The following is a 22,532-nucleotide window of genomic DNA, read 5'->3' on the forward strand; positions in this document are numbered from 1 at the left end:
CGTAAATAAGCAATAGCTTACACAGATGAAGAGAAAATTAGTAAGCTGGGAATTAGATATATGGAAATCCTGAGAACACAAAACAGTAAACGATGAAGGAAAATCTGAAAGAGGTGAAGAAAAATGAAAGATCAAGAAGACCCAACATCTCATAGTAATTACAGAAGGAGAAAAATAGAATGAGGAGACATGGAATTGAAAGAGATGCTGACTTGAGAATATTTCAGAGTTAATAGAAAGACATGAATCCTTAGGTTTTAGACTTAAGAGGCCCTAGAAATAATTAAATGAACAAAACAAATAACCCCCACAACTAAACACATTGCAATGAAACTACAGAACACCAAAGGCACTTTAAAAAGCAACCAAAAAGGAAAGACAAAGGAGCAACAGACCGAGAGCGGACATCTTGTAATCAACAAGAGAGGCCAGGAGAAAATGGAATAATGTCTTCTAAGTGTTGACAGAGATCTGAATTTTGTACTCAGCTAAGTTATCATTCAAGAGTGAGGGAAAAATAAAAAATATTTTCATATAAAAATACAGAGAATTTAGCATGCTATTTCTGAAAGAACTATTATACTAAAGAATGTACTTCAGGAAGAAAGAAATGTAACAGGGAAGAAAGTAGGATACAAGAAGTCATGGTGAACAAAGAAACAGGTACGTAAACTAAGCCAACATTGACCGTATAAAACAAAAATAATTATGATTAATTTGTGGGGGCCAAAACCAAGGTGGAACTGAAATATTGGACAAGGATAAAATGTAAGCTGGGAGGCAGAGTGGTCAGTATTAAAGAGTTGTAAGGTTCTATATATAGTTCAGGAAGATAGAGATATTGATTAACTTTAGGCTCTCAGATGCATATTAAAAATTTAAGGGTAACCACTAAAACAAATACTATTCATAACTTGATCTGCTGCATTTATATAGAACCATATCTTTCCCAAATTAGAGAATATATGTTCTTTTTAAACGAATATAGAACATGCACATAATTAGGCACAAAGAAAGTTACAACAAATACCAAAGGTTGCTATATAACCATGTTATCTGACCCCAATACAGTAAAATTAGAAATTAATGACAAATATAACCAATCCCCCTCCCAGTCCGTGTTTGGAAATTAAAAATGCAAAAACAAACTTCTAAAGAATGTATGGTAAAAAAACATCTAAAAAATGTATGTAAAAGTAAATCATGGAAATTGGAATATATTTAGAATTGAATAACAGTGGAAACAACTATCTCAAAATCTGTGGAATACAGCTAAAGCAAAGCTAAGGAAATTTAAGTGCCTATATTATATTTCATTGACTCTTAAGATGCCATCTTTTGTAAGATGCACTATCATTTTCCAAACAATGCTTTCCTATCACCTAGACCTTTTAACTTTATGCTTCCTGAAAGAGCTGTTATAAATTTATTTAGATATAGATTTAACAGATCACTTGAGCATATATTTATAAAAGAAAGTGAAGTAATAAATTAGTAGGATATTCCTGTTCACAATTCTTCTAAATTTGGTTTTGACTGAATTATAGAGGTCTGTGTTTTTCTATGTAGTATTGCTTACTATGTCCTAGAGAACGTTGGTGATACAGCATTTCTTAAAAGAGTGCCCCATAGCTATCCCTACCATTTTCTTTGACGCTGCTGGCACCCGTCAGGTTTTGAGGCTGATGCTTTCTTGAGCTTGCCAAATGGCTTCAACAAAAGGTTTTCAGATGAGACTCATAGTTCTTCCTCAGATGGTCTATAATAGGCTTGTTGGCTAATATTGAGAGGTTACAGTTGTCCAGTCATGCCACCAGGGATAACACCAAATCACTACATTTTTTTTTTGCAAGCTTATTCTTTAATTGTCTATGTTTATACATAAGCAATGACCATGGCATCATCACTGCTGCCTGACTGACCGTGATTATAAGACTTCAGTTGTAAGAAATATCCCAATTTCAGAGATGTTAATATGAAGAAATGTATGTCCTAGAATCTGTAAGGTATTTGAATTGAAAGACTGAGAATTATTTTTTAAAGATTTATGTATTTTATTTGAGAGAGAGAGTACAGTGGGGAGAGGCAGAGGGAGAGAAAGTCTCAGACTGTGCATGGAGCACAGAGCCCAATGCGGGGCTCGATCTCATGATGCTGAGATCACAAGCAGCACCAAAACCAAGTCAGAAGCTCAACTGCCTGCGCCACCCAGGCACCCCAAGACTGAAAATTATTGAGTTAAGTGGCCAACTGAAGAAGTTAGGAAAGTAACAGCAGATTAAATCCAAAGGAAGTAGAAGATAGGAAAGAATAAAGATAACAGAAATTAATGGAATAGAAAACAAACAGTGAAGAGGATTAATAAAACCAAAATATAATTCACAGAAGATACTAATGTAAGATTTATATTACAGACAAATCTCTGGCAAGATTGGTCAAAGAAAAAGAAAAGGAGGCATAAATAATGTTAGGAATGAAACAGGGAATACAACTATAGATATGATAAATGTATAAAAACACCATAAATATAGAATATGGAATTTTATGCCATGAGTTTGATAAGTATAAAATAGTCAACTTCTTGGAAAATGCAACCTGTCACAGCTTACTCAAGAATAAATAGAAAATATGAATAGTAATGTAACTAAAGAAGAACTTGAACAAATAATAAAATCTACCCACTAAGTAATATGGGGATGTAATAAGCAAAATCCAGAATGTGGGAAACTGCAGGATACATGGCCCATTTTCTTCCACAAATAATGCAGGATGGGTAATCCTTATGCAGACTATTCCAGAGAATAAAAGTGTTTCCAGATTCCTTTTGGAGGGCTTTTATAACTTGTTATCAAAATCATACTAGGACAGGGTAAGGAAAAATACTGGCCAATCTCATGAATGTATATTTTAAAAATCCCAAATAAAATACTCACTAATCTAGTAGTACATTTAAAAAAAAAAAATCACAACCAAGTAGCATTTATTCCAGGAATAGCAATTCAGTTTAACATTAAGAATATAATGTGGGGCGCCTGGGTGGCTCAGTTAAGCGTCTGCTTTCAGCTCAGGTCATGATCCCTCGGTCCTGGGATGAAGCCCCGCCTTGGGCTCCCTGATTCTCCTCCGTCTGCCTCCTCCTCCCTGCTCATGCTCTGTCTCTCATATAAATAAATAAATAAATAAATAAATAAATAAATAAATAAATAAATAAAATCTTCAAAAAAGTAATCTAATATAATTATATTAATGAACTAAAGGAAAGTAAAATCATATGATCATCTCAATAGATTCTTAAAAGAGCATTTGACAGAATTTGCCACTCATTATTTAAAAAGCTAGAACACTTGGAATAGAAGGGAACTTCTTTTTTAAGTGGAACTTGTCAATAAGGATGTTTAGTGGCCAAGAACAGTCAAGACCGTTTTGGAGCACATTGCTTTATCAAATATTAAGCTATTATAAAGCTGTATTAATTAAAACAGGTATTGGTGTCAGGATAGTTGGATAACCGGTGTTAAATAGGTAAAAAATCAAAAAATAAAGAGTCCAGTAACATGCCCTCATATATTTGAATTTGGTAGATGACAGGTGGCATTACAAATCAGTGGGGCAACGACACCATTTTCAGTTGTGTAGTTAGCTAACCTTATAGAAAGCAAGAAAATAATAGATCTTTACCTCATACCATGTACAAAAAATTAATTGTCAGGTCAAACTATAAAGCTTAAAGAATACTAGAAGTATTTCTATGAAAATGGGGTAGAGAAGTATTCATACAAAGAGCATAAAGGAAAGATAATTTGGACACATTAAAACACTTTAGTATGATAAAAGATAATATAAAGTAAGAAGATAAATCACAGGGTGGAAGAAAATATTTTCAATGAAATAACTGACACGAGATTAATATGCAAAATATATGAGGAACCACAAACCACTATGACAGACACCTCATTAGAAAAACGGTGAGGGGATTTGAATAGACATTTCACAGAGGAGGAAAACTGAAAGGCCAATAAATATCTGGAATGATGCTCACTATCATTGGTAATTAGGGAAATGCAAGTTATTAAACCAATGATGAAAGGCCATCAGACTGGCATAATTTATGATCAATTATTTGATAATAATGGAGAACTGCATGCTGCTGGAGGAGTGTAAGCTGGTATAACATTTTGGAGAGCAGTTTGGCCACACCTAGTAAGGTTGAAGAGATACATTTCTTGCCATGTGGCAATTCCATCAGTTGATGTCTGCCCTATATATGAATGTGTGTATGACATTTATGACATATATTCATGTATATACACAACAAAATTTTAAAAATGCTCACTATAGTACTGGAAAAAGTAATAACAGCTGTCCTTGATAGGAAAAGGGATAAATTACGGTTGAGACAATTATTGTTTGTCTCTCCAGAGAAAACCATTGTCAATAATTATACATTTCCTGCCAGACTTTACTAGCTTTTTTACAGTGCATAATTACTATATATGGCTTTTTAATGATAAGAATTAGTAAAAGAAATGGTTTAACTTTCTTTTGATATATAGGGTCAGATTAATGATTAATCAGTTTGGTGATTAAGGAAAGTTCTGTTGCCTCAGGATATCACTCTTATATCCTGTATCTAAAAGTCAATACATATTCTCTTTAGGTCCCTTATTCTTATGGTTCTTTTAAAATGCAGGTACTTCTGAGAGAGAAATAGATAAACTTGTTCATGTAGGGTAGGGAGGTTTTATCAGATTTATGCATTCTTCAAGTTGGGATAGTTTTGGAGAGGGAGTTAGCATTTACGGAATTTACTTTGTACTAGGTCCCATATGTTAGGTTTTACAGTCTATTTACTAGACATTTTAGAGTACCCCATCTGTATAAGCCATTGAACTAGATACTTAAAAAGGATGGACTTGAAGAGAACAAGAAAGTTTAGAGGCGGAACATTGAAGGAAGAACAGTTATCTTTCACACTTAATAACTGTGCCTCAGTCTAATTTAGAAGACTGCATTAAAATAAGTATTAGACAATTGTGATGAAGATATGTAAGGAGTGTTTGCTGATTATTCATACTAATAAAGATGATGCAAGACTGTCCAATTTCAACATCTCACTATCCTTTCTGGTTTTCCAGAGGAAATGGATAGTATTACTATGAAGATAGTTGTATGCAAGAGCAGAGCTGGTTTATCCCAGATTGATACTTTCCATAAGGCTGGTATTAGCTGTTTTGATTGGAAAGATCCTTAGTTCTTAGGCTAAGTAAAGATTCTGTTTATAAGATTATACTCATTCATTAAACTCTTTTGTGCCTATATTATAAACTGACCCTGGGGAACCTTGGAGGTCCTTCTTGGTGACTTAATATTAAGAGCAGTTTGAGAGAGTGGTGGATCACACACACAAAAAGGCCCTAATAGCATGGGTTAAAGTGAGAAAGGAGAAACTGAATATATATTCTACTTTTTGGAGGGCTTTGCTGTAAAGGGGGGCAGGGAAACAGGTCAGTACCTGCTGGGGGACAAGAGCTCAGGTGTTTTTTTCTTCTTAAGAGAGATGATAATAAGTCATGTTTGTGTATTATATTTGTGTATTATCATATTAGAGAGGGAGAAATTGATGATGCTGGAGAGAGTAGAGAAAACTGATGAGTTAAGGTCATGAAGAGCTGAGAGAAGATGCGATCTGGAACACCAGGGGGAGATTGATCTTACACGTGAATAGGGATACTTCTCCCATTCTGGTGACTCTACTCATTGCTGTCTATTTGGACAGTTTTAATGGTTTGAAAGTTAAGTTTTCTAGTGAATCAAAGTCTGCTTGTGTAGTTTTAATATTCAAGTATTTAAAGACCATGATTATTTCTATCTGAATTTTTAGGTTACACTTCTTAAATTAATCTCTTTGGTTCTTCCTCCCTTTCCAAAGGTTCTGGTCATACTACATTACTTAGTGACCTTGTAATATAGTATGCTTTTTTAATCCTTTTTGATCTTTTGTCACCTATGATTATTCTGCCTGGAAGACTCTATCTTCCTGTCACATTATACTCATCTTTTAAGGCCCAGCTGAAACATAAGTGCTTTGTGAAAGTTTTTCTCACCCACATTGGAGTCAGCTACCTTCTTTTGTACCACCACATAAGCATGTGTTTCACTAACGTCACTGGATTTCAGTTCCTCATTTGTGTATCTGGCACTACAATGAACTCTCTGAGGTCAGAGATTATGTTTCTATGTGTTCAGCACTTAATATGGTACTTAGAATGTATTAGATACACAGGCAATGCTTAACGAAGGAAAAAGATTCCTTTAAAAAAAATCCCTAAAAGTTTTTGATTATATGTGATAATTCCTTTACCCTTCTGGTCATCTTTAAATATGCCACTCAGAGCTGACCCTTATGCTTTAAATAATGCCTGACTAGTGAAGAGTGTAATGGGGTGTACTGTCTCTCCATCTGGATGCTAAATTCTTCACACCGCTAAAGATTGTGTTAGCCTTGCTCATACTGAATTTATCAGCAACAAAACTGGCTTGTTTGTTATTGGCATGAACTGCTGTCAAACCATCTTCCTCGTCACGTGTATTTGCCACAAAATTTTTAAGCTTGAAGATAACGTATTTCCAGTTTCGGTTTGGTTTTTATTTTTCTGAATAGCAGTGGACTTATTTTCCCTTTACTTCTGTTTTGCCATTTCTCTTGTGTTTTGTCCAGTGTTTGGTTCTATAAAACTATTATAATAAAAACCTCAAAAGATTGGACTCTACTGAAGTTTACCTTTGCCTTCATTATAAAGAAAAGCTTTACTACAACTCCCTTCAGACAACAGATTCTTTGAAAGACTTTAGTATGAACTGGTGCTAATAGTATTAAAGATCTTTCTCATTAGTTCATTCAACAAAAATTTTTTAAGCCACTGTCTTACACTAAGACACATACATACCTAGAGATCATCCTGTCTTCAAGGAAATCTCCTAGTTTGGGGAGGCAGAGACAGAGACAAGTAATTATAACACAGGTAATAAATGCTACTATCAATGAGATAAGTGCAGAATGTTATGAGGGCCTACAGGAAGCTAATGTCATTCTCTCTGGGTTAGTGGGAAAAGCTTCACAAAGGAGAGGGCAATAGGCAGGGTTTTGAAGTAATCATATAGTGAGAAGGAGAAAAACCATTTTAGGAAGAAGTGGCATATATAAAGTCATAGAGGAGGCAGGATATGGCATATCTAGGTATAGTGAGATGTGTTAAGGCTGGGGAGGGGAGCAGTATTGCAGGAATGGAAAAATGTGGCTGGAATGGTAGATTGGGTCCCAGAGAGAAGCCAGTAAAAGTAAGCAGGAGGATGATAGGGTCGGGACTTTGTTTTATAAAAAACCAGGGAAGCAGTGTTGATGATAGATGGAAAGACAAAAATGAGTCCAACAGGCCAGTTAGGCTACCATTTAATACACACAGAATCTGTACCAAGGGGTATTGGAGGATTTGATGAGAAAAACAACCCTGTTAAGGTAGATATGAATCCCATTTTAGGGATGAAGAAACACAGACCTCGCAAGGGTAAAGACCATTAGTGTTTATCCAGTGGGTGGTAGATTTGAATGCATGTGGTATGGTTCCAAATCCTGCACTCTTTCTAATTTGGTATGATTTCACCTTGTGGACTAGTGTGAATGATTCTTTGCCTCAGAGCAGAAATTAAGTCCAAAGGATATGGTGGGGGCAACAATATGGTGGTCTTGTTCTGCCTAAATCTACAGGGCCTTCATCTCTGCAGCGTTCCTATACCTGGTGTTTGCTTCTGTGACCTCTTTTATTGTGTGTCTCCTGTTGCTTGTGAATGCTAATCCAATGCAGGCTGCCTAACTGTGTCTTACTGTTTGGGCCGTTTCTGGATTCAACAAGGAAACTTATTGCTTTCACTGTACTCTTATTTAATACCTGCTTTTGCAAATCCTGTGGATCTCTACTCTCTTACTTTGTCTTTTTCCAGTCCATGTGTCTTAGTCAATTTGGACTACTATAACAGAATACCACAGATTGGGGGGCTTATAAACAACAGAAATTTGGGTGCCTGGGTGGCTCAGTCAGTTAAGCGTCTGCCTTCGGCTCCGGTCATGATCTCAGGGTCCTGGGATCGAGCCCCGCATCGGGCTCCCTGCTCAGTGGGGAGCCTGCTTCTCCCTCTCCTCCCTACTTGTGCTCTCTCTCTCGCTCTGTCTCTCTCTCCCAAATAAATAAAATCTTAAAAAAAAAAAATAACAGAAATTTGTTTCTCATGTTCCCAGAGGCTGGAAAGTCAAAGATCAAGATGCTTATAGATTTGGTGTCTCACGAGGGCCCACCTCCTAGTTTATAGACTGTCATCTTGCTGTGTTCTCACTTGGTCGAAGGGGTGAGGGAACTCTCTAGGGTCTTTTTCATAAGGACACGAATCCCATTCATGAAGGCTTTGCTCTCATTTCCTAATCACCTTTCCAAGGCCCCATCTCTAAATACCATCACCTTGGGGATTAAGTTTCAACATACAAATTTTGGGGGGATGCAAACATTTAGCACCAGGGGTTGATAACTAGAGTCAGCAGGTCAGATCCAGACTGCTGCTAATTTTTGTAAATAAAGGTTTTTCTTGGAACATAGCTATACTCATTCATACTGTCCATGACTGCTTTTATGCTACAACAGCAGAGTGGACGGTTGTGACAGAGACCTTATGGTCTGCAAAGCCTAAAATATTTTGTATCTGGCCATGAGTTTACAGCCTCAGGCTGCTCATTATTCTTTCCAGATCAAGGTACAAATCAGATTAAATCTTTAAGCAAAGGAGCAAGATGCAACTTGAAATTTGAGTATTATCATTAATTTTTTTTTTTTTAGCAGTTACTTTAGTAAGTACTTTCGAGTTGCCCCACTAATATATATATAAAAAAAAATCTTTGGTGCCATTTTTTTTTTCATTGAATTCCTTATACTTTCCTACAATTGTTAAGAAATTTCTATCCCTGAAAAATGTTAAGTAGAATTTTTCTTTCTCCTTATGGGGAAGTTTCTAACATATAATGAATATTAGTTATATAGCCAACACTGTACCAGACAGATTACATTAAATCATGTTTAATCGTTCATAATGGTTCATTTGAGGGAGGTATTATTATCCTTTGGGGAATGGGGAAACTGAGAGCTAGAGAAGTTGTAGCGTGTCCAGTGTCACACGGGTAGGTGATAATGTCTAAGTGTTCTCCTCAGCCCAGAATCTTTGTACTTGGGGAAGTTATCAGGCATACTCATGTGGCTGGTAATGTGCTATATTAAAAAAAAACAAACACTTAACTGAGTGACTGACACAGGTAGGCGTTCCTGATAGAGTCCCCAAAGTAGCCCCTTCATACTGTATGTGGGGGAGATTCTGCCCAAATTTGGCATTGTTTTCACATAAAAGTAAAGAACACCCTATTCCCCAGTGTATCTATCTGACCTGCACAACTCTTCCAAACAACCTTTCTGCTCTAGCAAATCATATTTATTCACTGTCCAGCCTTCATACTTCATGCTTTGTTATTCACATGCATTTCTCTTTCTCCATCTCTTGAGTTACCTAAGTTTTACCAGTTAGTCTCTGCTTCGTCCCATCTTCTTAAAGCCTGCCTCTCCTTCCCAGCCCTGGTTCTCTTCTGGGGTTGGATGGGGGGGACACCTATTGATTGCGGTGTTTGCTTGTAAGCTTCATTTAGCAATTGCTTACTTTGTGAAAATCCATTTGTCATTGTCTCTGTTGTTATTTAAATCTTTTAAAAAAACTTCTTATAAATTTGTCTTCACTAATAAGCTTGGGGAAGGGGTCTCGTGCCTTATTTTGTGTGTATTTTCTCTTCCCATAGCAACTCCCTTTTTCTTCATTGATCATTCCTGCTTTAATTTCTTAATCTCTGGAAACTTTTTTCCTTATTCATACTTACTTTTATAGGATAACTTGATATCTAATCACTAATATTTTTTTTCCTTTTGTGACTTCTACAATTATATTGCTGTTCTTTTTCCATTTGTTATTGCCATTTCTATGTTTAATGTTTCTTTTTTTAAGCAGGCTCTATGTCCAGTATGGGGCTCGAACTTACCACCCCAAGATTGAGAGTCGTATACTCTACCGACTGAGCCAGCTAGGCACCCCTGTTTCATTCTTTTTTTTTTTTTTTAATGTTTGAGATTATAAGGCATTCAGTCTGGCAACTTGCATCTCTCATTTAACGTAAATGGTTTCCTATCTTATTAAAGCAATAGCTCGCATTATTCTAAAAAGTCTATATAATTTTAATGGCAGAATGATCATACGTTGTATAGAATGTCCATAATTAGCCTAACCATTCCCTCAAAATTGGACTTTTAGGCTATTCTCAGTCTTTGTTTTACAATTATGAACAAGGTTGCAATGAAAATCTTTTTTTTTTTAAAGATTATTTATTTATTTATTTGAAAAAGAGAGAGAAAGCACACGCACGAGGGGGGTGGGTGGGCAGAGAGAGTGGGAGAAACAGACTCCCCACTGAATATGGAGCCCGATGCAGGGCCCAATCCCAGGACCCTGAGATCATGAGCTGAGCTGAAGTCAGACACTTGGCTGACTGAGCCACCTAGGCGCCCCACAATAAAAATCTTTCTATGTAAAAGTTCTTCTATATTTTAAATTATTTTCTTAGATAGATTTCTGGAAATTGATTATTAGGTCAAAAGTTATAAGCATTTTATATGTTCTTGGTATGTGGGCTATGACACTTTGATTTGGTTAGTTCTTTGCTGAAGGATAGTTTTAAAATACAAGAAGCAGGGTACGTTCATGTAGTAGTAATATGTGCTGTTAATTATTGGTACTTAAGTAAGCAGCCTTAAAGTTTGGTATTAACATCTTATTAGCTTTTTAACTTTTTCTCTGTGCCCTTCTTCTTCCCAGGTAACCACTCTTTATATTGCCTGCTCTAAATTGTTACTTGTCTTGGGCAAGGGGGTAAATGAGCAGTTGCATTAGTTTAAGACAGTACTTGGCTGTCATCTGCACTCTTAGAAAGAGTAAACTAAAAAATAGATAAAAGAGAAACCACTTTAGTTTGGTTTTAGAACACATTTGTGGTTCACTCCCCATGTCTTCACCTTCCTAATTCTAAATGGTATGCTTAATTTAACATTAAGATTTCTCCTTTCACATATTCCATTTGATAGTGGTTGTGTGGTGGGTAGTATAAGCAGGTAACCTTGAGATTAGTATGGATAATGGTTTCTTATTTCCTATGTATCTCCATGCTTACATATGTTTTGTTGTAGAGGATGGACTTGGATTCACTGTCTTCCTTTTGCTCTTGTGCATGTCTACCTCTTGCTGTTCTATGCAGTTCTTCTTTTTTTTTTTTTTTAAGATTTCATTTTTAGGTAATCTCTACACCCCCAACATGGGGCTTGAACTTAAAACCTCAAGATCAAGAGTCACATGCTCTGTCGACTGAGCCAGCGAGGCACCCCTGTTCCGTGCAGCTCTTAAATGTTTAGTTTTATAATTCTGACATTCTATAATTGTCTCATTCAAGTATGTTTTTCCTTCCCTAGTAAGATTTTAAGTTTCTTTAGGACTTGGACCACACACATTCTACCTTTATTAGTAACCCTTTCTTGATTTTCTCAAAGGAATATTCTCCACTTTTATCTTCTTCCTCACTGCTCATTCCTTCTTTACTAATGGTCTGTGATTTCATGATGAAAAAATTCTTCTCCACTTCTCCACTGCTTCTGAAAAATGTAGATCTTGCTTCTGGCTATGGTGGAGCAGATTGTAGTGGACCCAAACTCCTCCTGAGAATAACTAGAAAAGTCTGATTTAAAAAAAAATATTATATGAAGGCATTGTTAAGTTGCCAAGGCAGCCAGGACTTCAGACATTTGTGGTTTCTTGGTTAATGGAGAGTGCAACTTTAAGAGGTGGAAAAGCCAGCTAAGCTTTCTTCATAGGGCTGGGGATACAAACATCGTAGTTCAGGGCTGCCAGAGCAACAAGAACTTGAGAGGCCAAGATCCCAGAGAAAAGGGAAGGGCATCCCCACCCCCCTCTTCCTCTCTACCTGCTTTTTTTTCTCTTGAGGATTTGTTGATTCTTAAACTGTGCAGGGTAAAAAACAAACAAACAAAAAAGGCTAAGAACCTTCTCAGAAAGCTATTGAAAAGCAAAGCACTCTTGTAACAGTTCTTTAGTGGAGAGAAAAGTTCAGGACTTCCTCCAAGGAAGGTAGTCTTGGTAAACACCCAGACTCTCAGTTGAACCCTTGGAGAGCTACAAACCAGGCTAGGCTTTACAAGCGTTAACACAGATTACAGCCAGCCTTGAATCAGCTCATGTCCTGATTGCATTGTGAGGTGATCTGCCTTCATTCTATCTGCTTGTGGAGAATATGATGAATCCTCTTTAGGAATATAATATCATCCAGAGTCTCTACAGCTTTTCATACACAGTGAATGACATTCTAACAAAAATTACTGGGTAAACCAAGAAACCAGACCAGTAATAAGAACAGACAGTATAGAAAAAGATTTGTGAGGGGCGCCTGGGTGGCTCAGTCGTTAAGCGTCTGCCTTCAGCTCAGGTCATGATCCCAGGGTCCTGGGATTGAGCCCCACATCAGGCTCCCTGCTTGGCGGGAAGCCTACTTCTCCCTCTCCCATTCCCCCTGCTTGTGTTCCTTCTCTCGCTGTGTCTCTCTCTGTCAAACAAATAAATAAAATCTTAAAAAAAAAAAAAAAGATTTGTGGTATTCCAGTCATCTAATAATTTATTCAGTCAGTCTCTAACTGAAGGATATTTAGGTTGTTTCCAGTCTTTAGTATTGTGATGATCCACAGTGAACATTTTTGTACGTACATCTTTGTACATGTGTATGATTTATCTTTAAGATAAAGGATACCATTGCTAACTCTTGTCTTTATCAAACTCTTTGATCTATGCTAATCTGATACAAAGAAATATTTTGTTTTAAGTTTTTAATATCTTAAAATATGATTGAAATTGAACACATTTTAATAGGTTTGTAAGTCATCTGAATTTATTTTTTCCAAAAGCTGCCTGTTCATGTCATTTGCTTATTGTTTTATAGGATTGTTAGGTTTTTTTTTTCTTTTTAAAAAATTATTAAAAATAAAAAATTATTATTAAATAGTAATAAGGCATAGTAGGTAAGAGCACAGATTCTGGAGCCAGATTGCTTGGGTTTAAGTCATAGCTCTTTCACTGATAGCAGTATAGCCTTGGGTGAAGTAAATGCTCTGTGCCTCAGTTTCCTCATCTGTAAAATGGGAGATAATAGTACCTTCCCTTTGGGTCATTATGAAGATTAGATAAGTTAATAAATACAAAGTGCTTAGAAATGAGCCTGGCATAATTTAAGTGCTACATAACTGCCAGCCACCATAATGGTCCTGCGGGTGGTGATGGAGATGGAAATTACCCAAAGAGATTTTTTTCTTTTTTTTTTTCCTTCCTTTTCTTTCATTTCATTTCATTTCTTTTCTTTTTTTTAAGTAGGCTCCATGCCCAATGTGGGGCTTGAACTCAGGATCCTGAGATCAAGAGTTGTGTGCTCTATCAACTGAACCAGCCAGGCGCCCCACCCAAAAAGTTTTTTTATTTGCCCAAGGACAAGTAGCTAGAAAGTAGGAGTATTCAGATTAGGATCTATGTCTTGGGACCTGAGTCCAAAGTTCTTATTCATCCTGATGTACTGATAAGATATTGAACCTGGGGGCGGGGGGTGGTGGTATGAAAACTCAAGCACAGTCAGGTACAAGGGATGATTATCTTTGGCTTTGGGAGTTGTTAGGGTTAACATCTTCCCAGTACAGTTGAGTGAGGTTCTCTTTCTAATTTTGTATTGAGTATGCTTTGACAATGATACTTCATTCCTGAGGTTTGGTGCAATTAGAAAAATGCCTGTCTTATATTTTGTTTTGTTTGTTTGCCTTTACTAATAAGCAGTCACCCTACCCCAGAGAAAATCCTTTTCAGGAAGGACCTTCGAGGAAGTAATGCTGCTCCTGCAGGTCACATTAGACTGAATGCAATGCTCAGCTTAGGTCACCAGCCACGGGTGGTGTCATTCTTTAAGGCATCATATCCTTAGAGAGTTTCTCTTCCTGTTAAACATAGTAGTAGTTGGACAGGCATTAAGAAAATACTACAACCATTGGATTCATTTACAAATACCAAGATATTTAGCAACTCAATGACACCTGAAGGAGTTTCCAGCATGTCTTTTCTGAGGTGAAGGAAGAAGGGTGAGTAGTTGTTTCTGTGCTGCCGAAAAACTTGAAAATCCCTATAGGAGGTGGTGGAGGAATTGAGTTTGGGACTAACTCCTCTGGACTAAGGAGGGTGGTGGTGTTTTTAGTCTCCCCCATTATCGATATCATTCGCCAAATAGATTTGTAACCAAGGATGAACCTACAATGACACATTATAATCACCCAAAGTCTATAGTTTACCTTATGGTTCACTCTTGTTGTATATGCTGTGGGTTTGGGCAAACACATAATGACATATATCCATCACTGTAATATCGTACAGAGTATTTTTATTGCTCTAAGAATCCTCTGAACTCTGCCACCTCATCCCCACCCCCCCTCCATTCCTGGCAGCCACTGATCTTTTTATTGTTTCCATAATTTTGTCTTTTCTAGAATGTCATATGGTTAGAATCATTCAGTATGTAGCTTTTTCAGAGTGGCTTCTTTGACTAAGTGATACGCATTTAAGTTTCCTCCATGTCATTTCATGTCTTTAATAGCTCATTTCTTTTTAACGCTAAATAATATTCCATTTTCTGGATGTACCACAATTTATTTATTTACCTACTAAAGGATATCTTGGTTTCTTCCAAGTTTTGGCAATTATGAATAAAGTAGATAAAAATATCTTTGTGCAGGGTTTGTATGGACATAAGTTTTCATCTCATTTGGGTAAATATCAAGGCATGCAGGTGCTGGATCATATGGTGAGACTATGTTTAGTTTTCTAAGAAACTGCCAGATACGTCTTCCAAAGTGGCTATACCATTTTGCATTCCCACCAGCAATGAATGAGTTCCTTTTGCTCCACATCCTCCCCAGCATTTGGTGTTGTCAGTGTTTTGGATTTTGGCAATTCTAATAGGTACAGAGTGGTATCTTGTTTTAATCTGTAATTCTTTAATGACATATGATATGGAGTATCTTTTTATATGCTTATTTGCCATGTGTGTATCTTTGGTGAGGTGTCTGTTAAGGTCTGTTGCCCATTTTTAAAAATCAGGTTGTTTTCTTACTTTTGAGTTTTAATAGTTCTTTGTATATTTTATTTTATTTTTTTAACATTTCTTTTTTTTTTAGTCCATTTGAATCCAATGGTTGTAGTACTTTCTTAATGCCTGTCCAACTACTACTATGTTTAACAGGAAGAGAAACTCTCTAAGGATATGATGCCTTAAAGAATGACACCACCCGTGGCTGGTGACCTAAGCTGAGCATTGCATTCAGTCTAATGTGACCTGTAGGAGCAGCATTACTTCCTCGAAGGTCCTTCCTGAAAAGGATTTTCTCTGGGGTAGGTAGGGTGACTGCTTATTAGTAAAGGCAAACAAACAAAACAAAATATAAGACAGGCATTTTTCTAATTGCACCAAACCTCAAATCTCTACACCCAACATGGGGCTCAAACTCACCACCCTGAGATCAAGAGTTGCATGCTCTACCAATTGAGCCAGACAGTCACCCCTAGTTCTTTATGTATTTTAGATAACAGTCTTAAGTCAGCTATGTCTATTGCAGATATTTTCTCCAGTCTGTGGTTTGCCTTCTCATTCTCTTGTCATTGTCTTTTGCTGAGCAGAAATTTTTAATTTTAATGATGTACACGGATCACGTTTTTGATCGTGTATCTAAAAAGTCATCTCCATACCAAAGGTCATCTGGGTTTTTTCCTGTTTCTCTGCTTTAGGAGTAGTATTACATGTGTTTCAACCATAATTTCATCTTTTGGAGAGGAGGAATCTGACATATGACCCTAGAAAGGCAGAAGAAAATAAAGAGAAAAGTCCCACATCAGCATACAACAACTATTTTATTACAAATGATTATTTTTTCTTCATTAAAAAGCAGGGAACTTGAAAGGTTAATAATGTTTGATAAATAATTTGTACAATTAATAATGTTGATTGTATACATGTTCTCCAGTCAGTTTTAAGAGACATCGTAGAAGACTCTGATTTAAAAGGGGAGACTTTGGGGGGCGCTTGGGTGGCTCAGTCGTTAAGTGTCTGCCTTCGGCTCAGGTCATGATCCCAGGGTCCTGGGATTGAGCCCCACATCGGGCTCCCTGCTCAGCGGGAAGCCTGCTTCTCCCTCTCCCACTCCCCCTGCTTGTGTTCCCTCTCTCACTGTGTCTCTCTCTGTCAAATAAATAAAATCTTTAAAAAAAAGGGGGGGAGATTTTGGGCCACCTGGGTGGCTCAGTCAGTTAAGTGGTCTGCCTCTTGATTTCGGCTCAGGTCATGATTTCAGGGTTGTGAGATTGAGCCCTGCATCAGGCTTTGTGCTGGACATGGAACCTGCTTAAGATTTTCTCTCTCCCTCTCCCTCTGTACCCCCCACCCCAGCTCACACTCTCTCTCTCTAAAATAAATAAATAAATAAATAAATAGGGAGATTTTCATTTTTCTAGCCTTTTTCTGTTCCATTTGTCAATAGTCCAAATGGATTGAAATACCATGTTTCATAAAGCTTCAAAGAAATTATTTGATATTATAGCTACTCTATATAAGTTGAAAATCCTAATAGCATTTTTACCCATCATGTTAGACTTTAACAGAGTAGTTCAGAATTTAGAGAAACCTATTGAGGGGTAAATTAAAATGAAATAAAAATATTGTTACTGAATCATTAACTTTAGAAGTTATCTAGCGAGTTGCCTTCGTGTCTCAGGTAGAAACTGAGATCTAAAGATATTTTAATTTTAGTGCATGGTGTGTGTGTGTGTGTGTGTGTGTGTGTGTGTGTGTGTTAGGAAAGCTTCAAGACCACCCAGTTAGGATGATTTACTAGGAGTACTAATAGGACACAGCATATAGTTGTACTCATGGCTATGATTTATTATAGTGAAAGGATACAAATCAAAATCAGCAAAGGGAAAAGGCACATGGGACAAAGTTCAGGGGGAAACCAGGTGTAAGCTTTCAGAGTCCTCTTTCAGTTGAGTCACACTGAAAGTGCTTTATTCCCCTAGCAATAAGTTGTGACAACACATGTGAAATGTTGCCTCTAGGGAAGCTCATTAGAAGGGGCTTTTATTAGGGGTTGATGATCCCTCTGCCTAGCATGTGCCACAGTTCCAGACTCCCAGCAGGAAAGAAGGTAGTCAGCATAACTGGATTGTTTCTACGAACAGTTTAGGTGCAGTAATCTGTACCTAATCAGTTAGGGAGGGTGGGAACTCTCCTGAAATCCAAGTTCCTAGGCACCAGCCAGCCAAGGGCCAACCTTGCTAGTGGGCCTTTTAAGACAGTCAGTCAGGCCTGCTATGTTAACTCTTTTCTGCATTCTCCGTGTATGTGTGTGTGTGTATGTATGTATATATAACACTTAGCATGTAGTGTGCTTTTATTAAATGTTAGCTGTTTTTATTTATTATAGGGATTCTTCATTGATTACTACTCCTTCTATTAATTGTGATCTTCTGCACTCCTAGGAGGTAGGTTGGCCAGTATTTTGATCTTCATTTGATCAATGAGGAGGCCAAGGCAAAGAGAAGCCTTGGCACTTAATTGACGGAGCAGGTATCAGAATCTAATATGTTCTTTTTGAAAGTCCATAGGAAAAAGATGGTTTTTTTGTTTTTTGTTTTTTGCCTTGTTGACATTTCTGCAGGGCATTAGTAAAATAGGAAATAGGATTAAATATTTAAGTTAATGTCATGTTGGACCAATTCATGTTTTATATTTAGCTATATAATTTTTGAACTTTTGGGCACAATGTCATTTAATGTAGCACAGTTCTGTTGGGGCAAAAAGTGATCTTGACTGTTTAGCATTTTGTATTCTTAATGATTTAAACATTATTAATCTTAATCCAAGATTAAGCTAATCTATATCAGTACTGATTTTGCTGAATGTAAATTGGTACCTTTACTCTCAAATTACGTTACATTTACTCTCAAATAAGTCAAGGCATAGTAAGATTTCAGTCACTATGCTGAGTTCCATTTGGCCATATATATGAACTTTGAGATTTCTTAATAGGTATCCCAAAGTGAATTTAACTTTTCATGTAATATACCTATCAAAGCAGTTGGATCATTTATCTTTGTTTCTTGTAAGTTGTACTTGCAAGTAAATCAGACCAAACCACAATTTCTTTATCTCTCCAACACCAGAGACAATTTTATAATTATTAGATTCTATTGTATGCCACTCTATTGGCTGAAATAGTATATAGTATATTTACTGTCAATACACTCATCTGATGCTCATAATGGCCTGTCATGATAGGTATTAGTCTGATTTTACAGAAGAGGAAGTTAAGACTGACTTATCCAAGGCTCTGGAAACTTCTAAGTTGGGGATCAGGCTTTTAACTTTGTATTATTTACATGATATAATGAAGATGGTAAGCTCTTTGGACATTTTTGTTCTAAATGTTAGCAAGAACCATTTTAGAGAAAGCAAATTATCCAACAGTAATTAAAATTTTCATAGGGGCACCTGGGTAGCTCAATTGGTTAAGCTTCCGACTCTTGGTTTTGGCTCAGGTCATGATCCCATGGGTTGTACGATTAAGGCCCATGTCGGGCTCCACACTCAGTGGGGAGTTTGCTTGAAGATTCTCTCCCTCTGCCCTGCCCCCCTCCCCCTCTCTTTCTCTCTCTCAAATACATAAATCTTTAAAAAAAAATTTTTTCATAATTTCCACCAGGCCATCACTAAAAGATTTTTAGTCCCTTGTAAATTTATAAGCCTGAATAAGATTATGCTCCTTATGTTGCTCCCCAAATAAAAATATTTAGATTTTTTTTAAGTAGGTAGGAGAAGAGTCTTATACTTTGTATCAGAAGAAACTATGATATTTGTTATTATATCTTGGCCTGAGGAAGGTCTTTCCAAATATACAAAATACTGAAGCCATGAAAAAGGAGTTTGAGTAGTATAACTACCTAAAAATAACCACTATGAGCAAAGTCAAGACAAATGATAAACTAGGAAAAGTATTGCTAGTCATGTGACATAAGGCTAATTTTCCTTATAGAGAGCTTTAACAAATCAAGAAGAAAATGTTAATATAAGGAATAAAGGAAATGCATAGGCGTTTCATTTCAAAGTAAACGCAAATTACTCAAACATGAAAACTACTCAATCTCACTCATAAAATATGTATATAAGTTACAGAATTTCACCTGTTAGATTGGCAAAACTAAAAAGTTTCAACACTCATTGTGTTGGAAAAGATACAAGGAGATGACACTCTCTTGCATTGCTGGTGGGACCTAAGTCAGTATAGGCTACAAAAAGGAAGGGCGACTTGGTATTGTTTACCAAAATTACAAAAGCACATATGCATATATTCTTTGACACAGTAATTCTGATTCCAGCAATTTGCTGGAAATCACTTGCAAAATGATATACATGCAAGATCATCCATGAGAGCATTGTTTGAGTAGTCTTTGGAGATTTAAACTCCCCTTGTTATCTGTATTTTGGTCCTCCTTTTTATTCTTAGTATTAGTCTTCTCTTTTTTTTTTTTCCTTAGAGGTTGGTTTATGGTCATTTTATAGTTCTGTCTAAAAGATGGAATCAGCCAGGGCTGTTCATTTTAATCAGCAGAAATCTACTCTGGCAAATTTAAGCAGAAAAAGAATTTATTGAGAAAGAATATTGGGTAATCCAGAATAATCAGCCGGGTAGCCAGAAAACTTGGCTTAGAAAATAGCAGCTAGGATCCGAGAGCAAAGTCTGTGTAAAATGAATTCTTTGAAAGTTCCTCGTGACCTGGTGTATTTTTAATTGTTCCTTGTTTACTTTAAGGAATATATATTCTATTTACTGGGTGCATACATATATATAAATATATTAGGATCAATCTGTTAATTTTGTTGTTCAGTTTTTCTACATATTTACTACCTTTTGGTCTGCCTGATCTGTTTTTAATTGTGGTGTGTTAAAATTTCTTGCATTATTTTGGATTTCTTAATACCTCGTTATAATCTTAATTAGTTTTTGCTGTGGTATATGTTCATACAAGTTCATGATTATTATATCTCCTTTTTGGGTTGCCTTTCTAATCATTATGTAATTTCCCTCTTTATCCCTATTAATGTTTTTGGTTTTGCCATGTACTAGTTTTGTGGCCTTAGGCAGGTCATTATCCTCTCATTTTCCTTATTGTAAAATGGGTATAATACCTACTTTATAAAATTTCTGTGAAGACTTGCTGAGAAAATATATATGAAGTATTTTACACGTGATAGGTTCTCCATAAATGGATTGAAAGTACTTTTTTGCCTTAAGGGTTCTTTTTCCTCTCTCCTTCTCCTTCTCTATTAAAGTATCAGATTTTAAATACTATTTGCCTATAATTGGAAATGTGCTTAAGGGATATGATTAAAATAGTCATCAGGACTTTTTTTTATAAGTGAGTGAAGGTGCTAGAATGTTTGCCTCCCACACCGGAGTCTGACAATTCTCTAGTACTTGTAGGCCTTTAAGTTACTGTTCCCTGCTTTTGCATTAGAGCCCGTTTCTAAGTCTCTTCCACATTTCTCAGGTCTACTAAATAAGAGTCTTTCAGAATAGTTGAGACAACTGAAAAAGGATAAAAGTCAACTTTTTAAGGAGCCTACTTTTCTACAACAAATATTTGTCAGCCTCAATGGGATATAGAGTTCTTAGTAAGTCTTAAAATTAATACTATATTTTGATCACTACATGTACAAAGAAGTATATAGACGTGTCATGTACATTTAAGGAGGCAGAAGTGTGTACTTTCTCCCTCCTTTTTGATCGCATTTAGAACTTGTCTTTTATTCCTATTGTTCATTTGGGTTTTTATCATCTATTTATATTACCAGCGTGTGTTGTGTGCCTTCTGTGGTCCTGAATATCTCGGATTTAAAAATATGTAGAGATAAGGGGAAAAAACAATGTCAGTTGAGAAAACAGCACGGAAGGTTTAAAAATATATGGCATGTATCTATTGTAAATTGATAGGGTTAAGAGATCCAATGCTGGAGAAAGAAGAAATTGTGATGAAGTTGTGATCCATCTTTGGAGAGCCTTGAATGATGGGTTGAAGAGTTTTGACTTCATTCTATAGGCCAATGAAAAACACAAAGGCTTTAAGGATAAAAAATCAGGTTATATACCGAAAATATTTACCGGTTGGATGCAAGAAAATACTCTGCTGGCAATATTGAAAAAGAGGAAAATACAGTGTTATGAATAAAACTGTAGCTCATTTAAAATGTTACTTGGTAACATTGAACTAAGCTTTAAATAGGATTTTTTCTTAAGGTCCTTTAACATGGGACTTTATCAGTGAGGCTCTTTCAGACCGCTCTTTATAAAATAATCTTCTTTTTTTCATCCTACATTTATTTTCCTCTGTAACACTTTGTACTACCAGTTGTATTTTATGCACACACTTGTTTGTTTATTGCCTGTAAGACTGTAAACTCCATGAGAGCAAGGGCGTTATTTGTTCATTGCTTCTCCCCAGTGCTTAGAACTTTAATAAATATTTGTTAATGAATGAATGAATATTCAAATTAAGATGACCACAATTTTTTATGTGGTTTATAATGTGGGGACAGCAGTAGGATAGGGTTTTGGGTTCTTTCCTAGAAACTCCAGTTAAAAAGTGTTTTCTTTTCCCTTTCCTCCAGAGTTTATATTCAGAGCACCAATCAAATTAAGCAAGCCTGGAGAACTTCGTGAGGAATATGAAAGCCTGAGAAAGGTACAGTATAAACATGATCGCACCACTCATTTTCTTAAAGTAAATTGAAATGATGACATTAAAGAATACTTGGTGGGAGTTTTTGAAATTTACAATGCAGAGCCTGTCTCCATACTACCTTATACTGTAGCTTTAATAGAGGTAGAGTAAACCTTAACTAAGAACCCCTTTTTAACTGTCCTTTCATAGATGAAACTGTAGCTCACCTGGCCTGTCGTATACCTGCCACAAGAACTGGCCACCAAGAGGGGTGTTCTTGGCATTTATTTACTCACTTACTTATTTAAATTTATTAGAGAGAGAGAGAGATAGCGTGCTCCAGTGTAGGGAGAGGCAGAGGGAGAGAATCTCAAGCAGACTCCCTGCTGAGCCCAGAGCCTGCCACAAGGTTTGCAGGGAGGCCTCCATGTGGGGCTCCAGTCCCACAATCCGTGAGATCATGACCTGACCTGAGCTGAAACCAAGAGTTGGATTTTTAACCCATGGACCTACCCAGGTGCCCCTATTCTTGGCATTTAAAT

At 36.5% G+C, this 22,532-nt stretch overlaps 1 protein-coding gene across 1 annotated transcript in view; it reads left to right on the forward strand.

Moving 5' to 3' along the window:
• The window catches only part of RNF169 (ring finger protein 169), an 82,665-nt gene that overhangs the window by 7,927 nt on the left and 52,206 nt on the right, over positions 1 to 22,532 (forward strand). The window contains exon 2 of the mRNA XM_032426915.1: positions 21,938 to 22,011. Within this exon, the coding sequence (XP_032282806.1) occupies positions 21,938 to 22,011 (74 nt within the window). The remainder of the gene's footprint in view (positions 1 to 21,937; positions 22,012 to 22,532) is intronic.

The sequence above is a fragment of the Phoca vitulina genome, unplaced genomic scaffold (genome assembly GCF_004348235.1).
Source record: "Phoca vitulina isolate PV1807 unplaced genomic scaffold, GSC_HSeal_1.0 scaffold36, whole genome shotgun sequence".
NCBI lineage: Eukaryota > Metazoa > Chordata > Mammalia > Carnivora > Phocidae > Phoca > Phoca vitulina.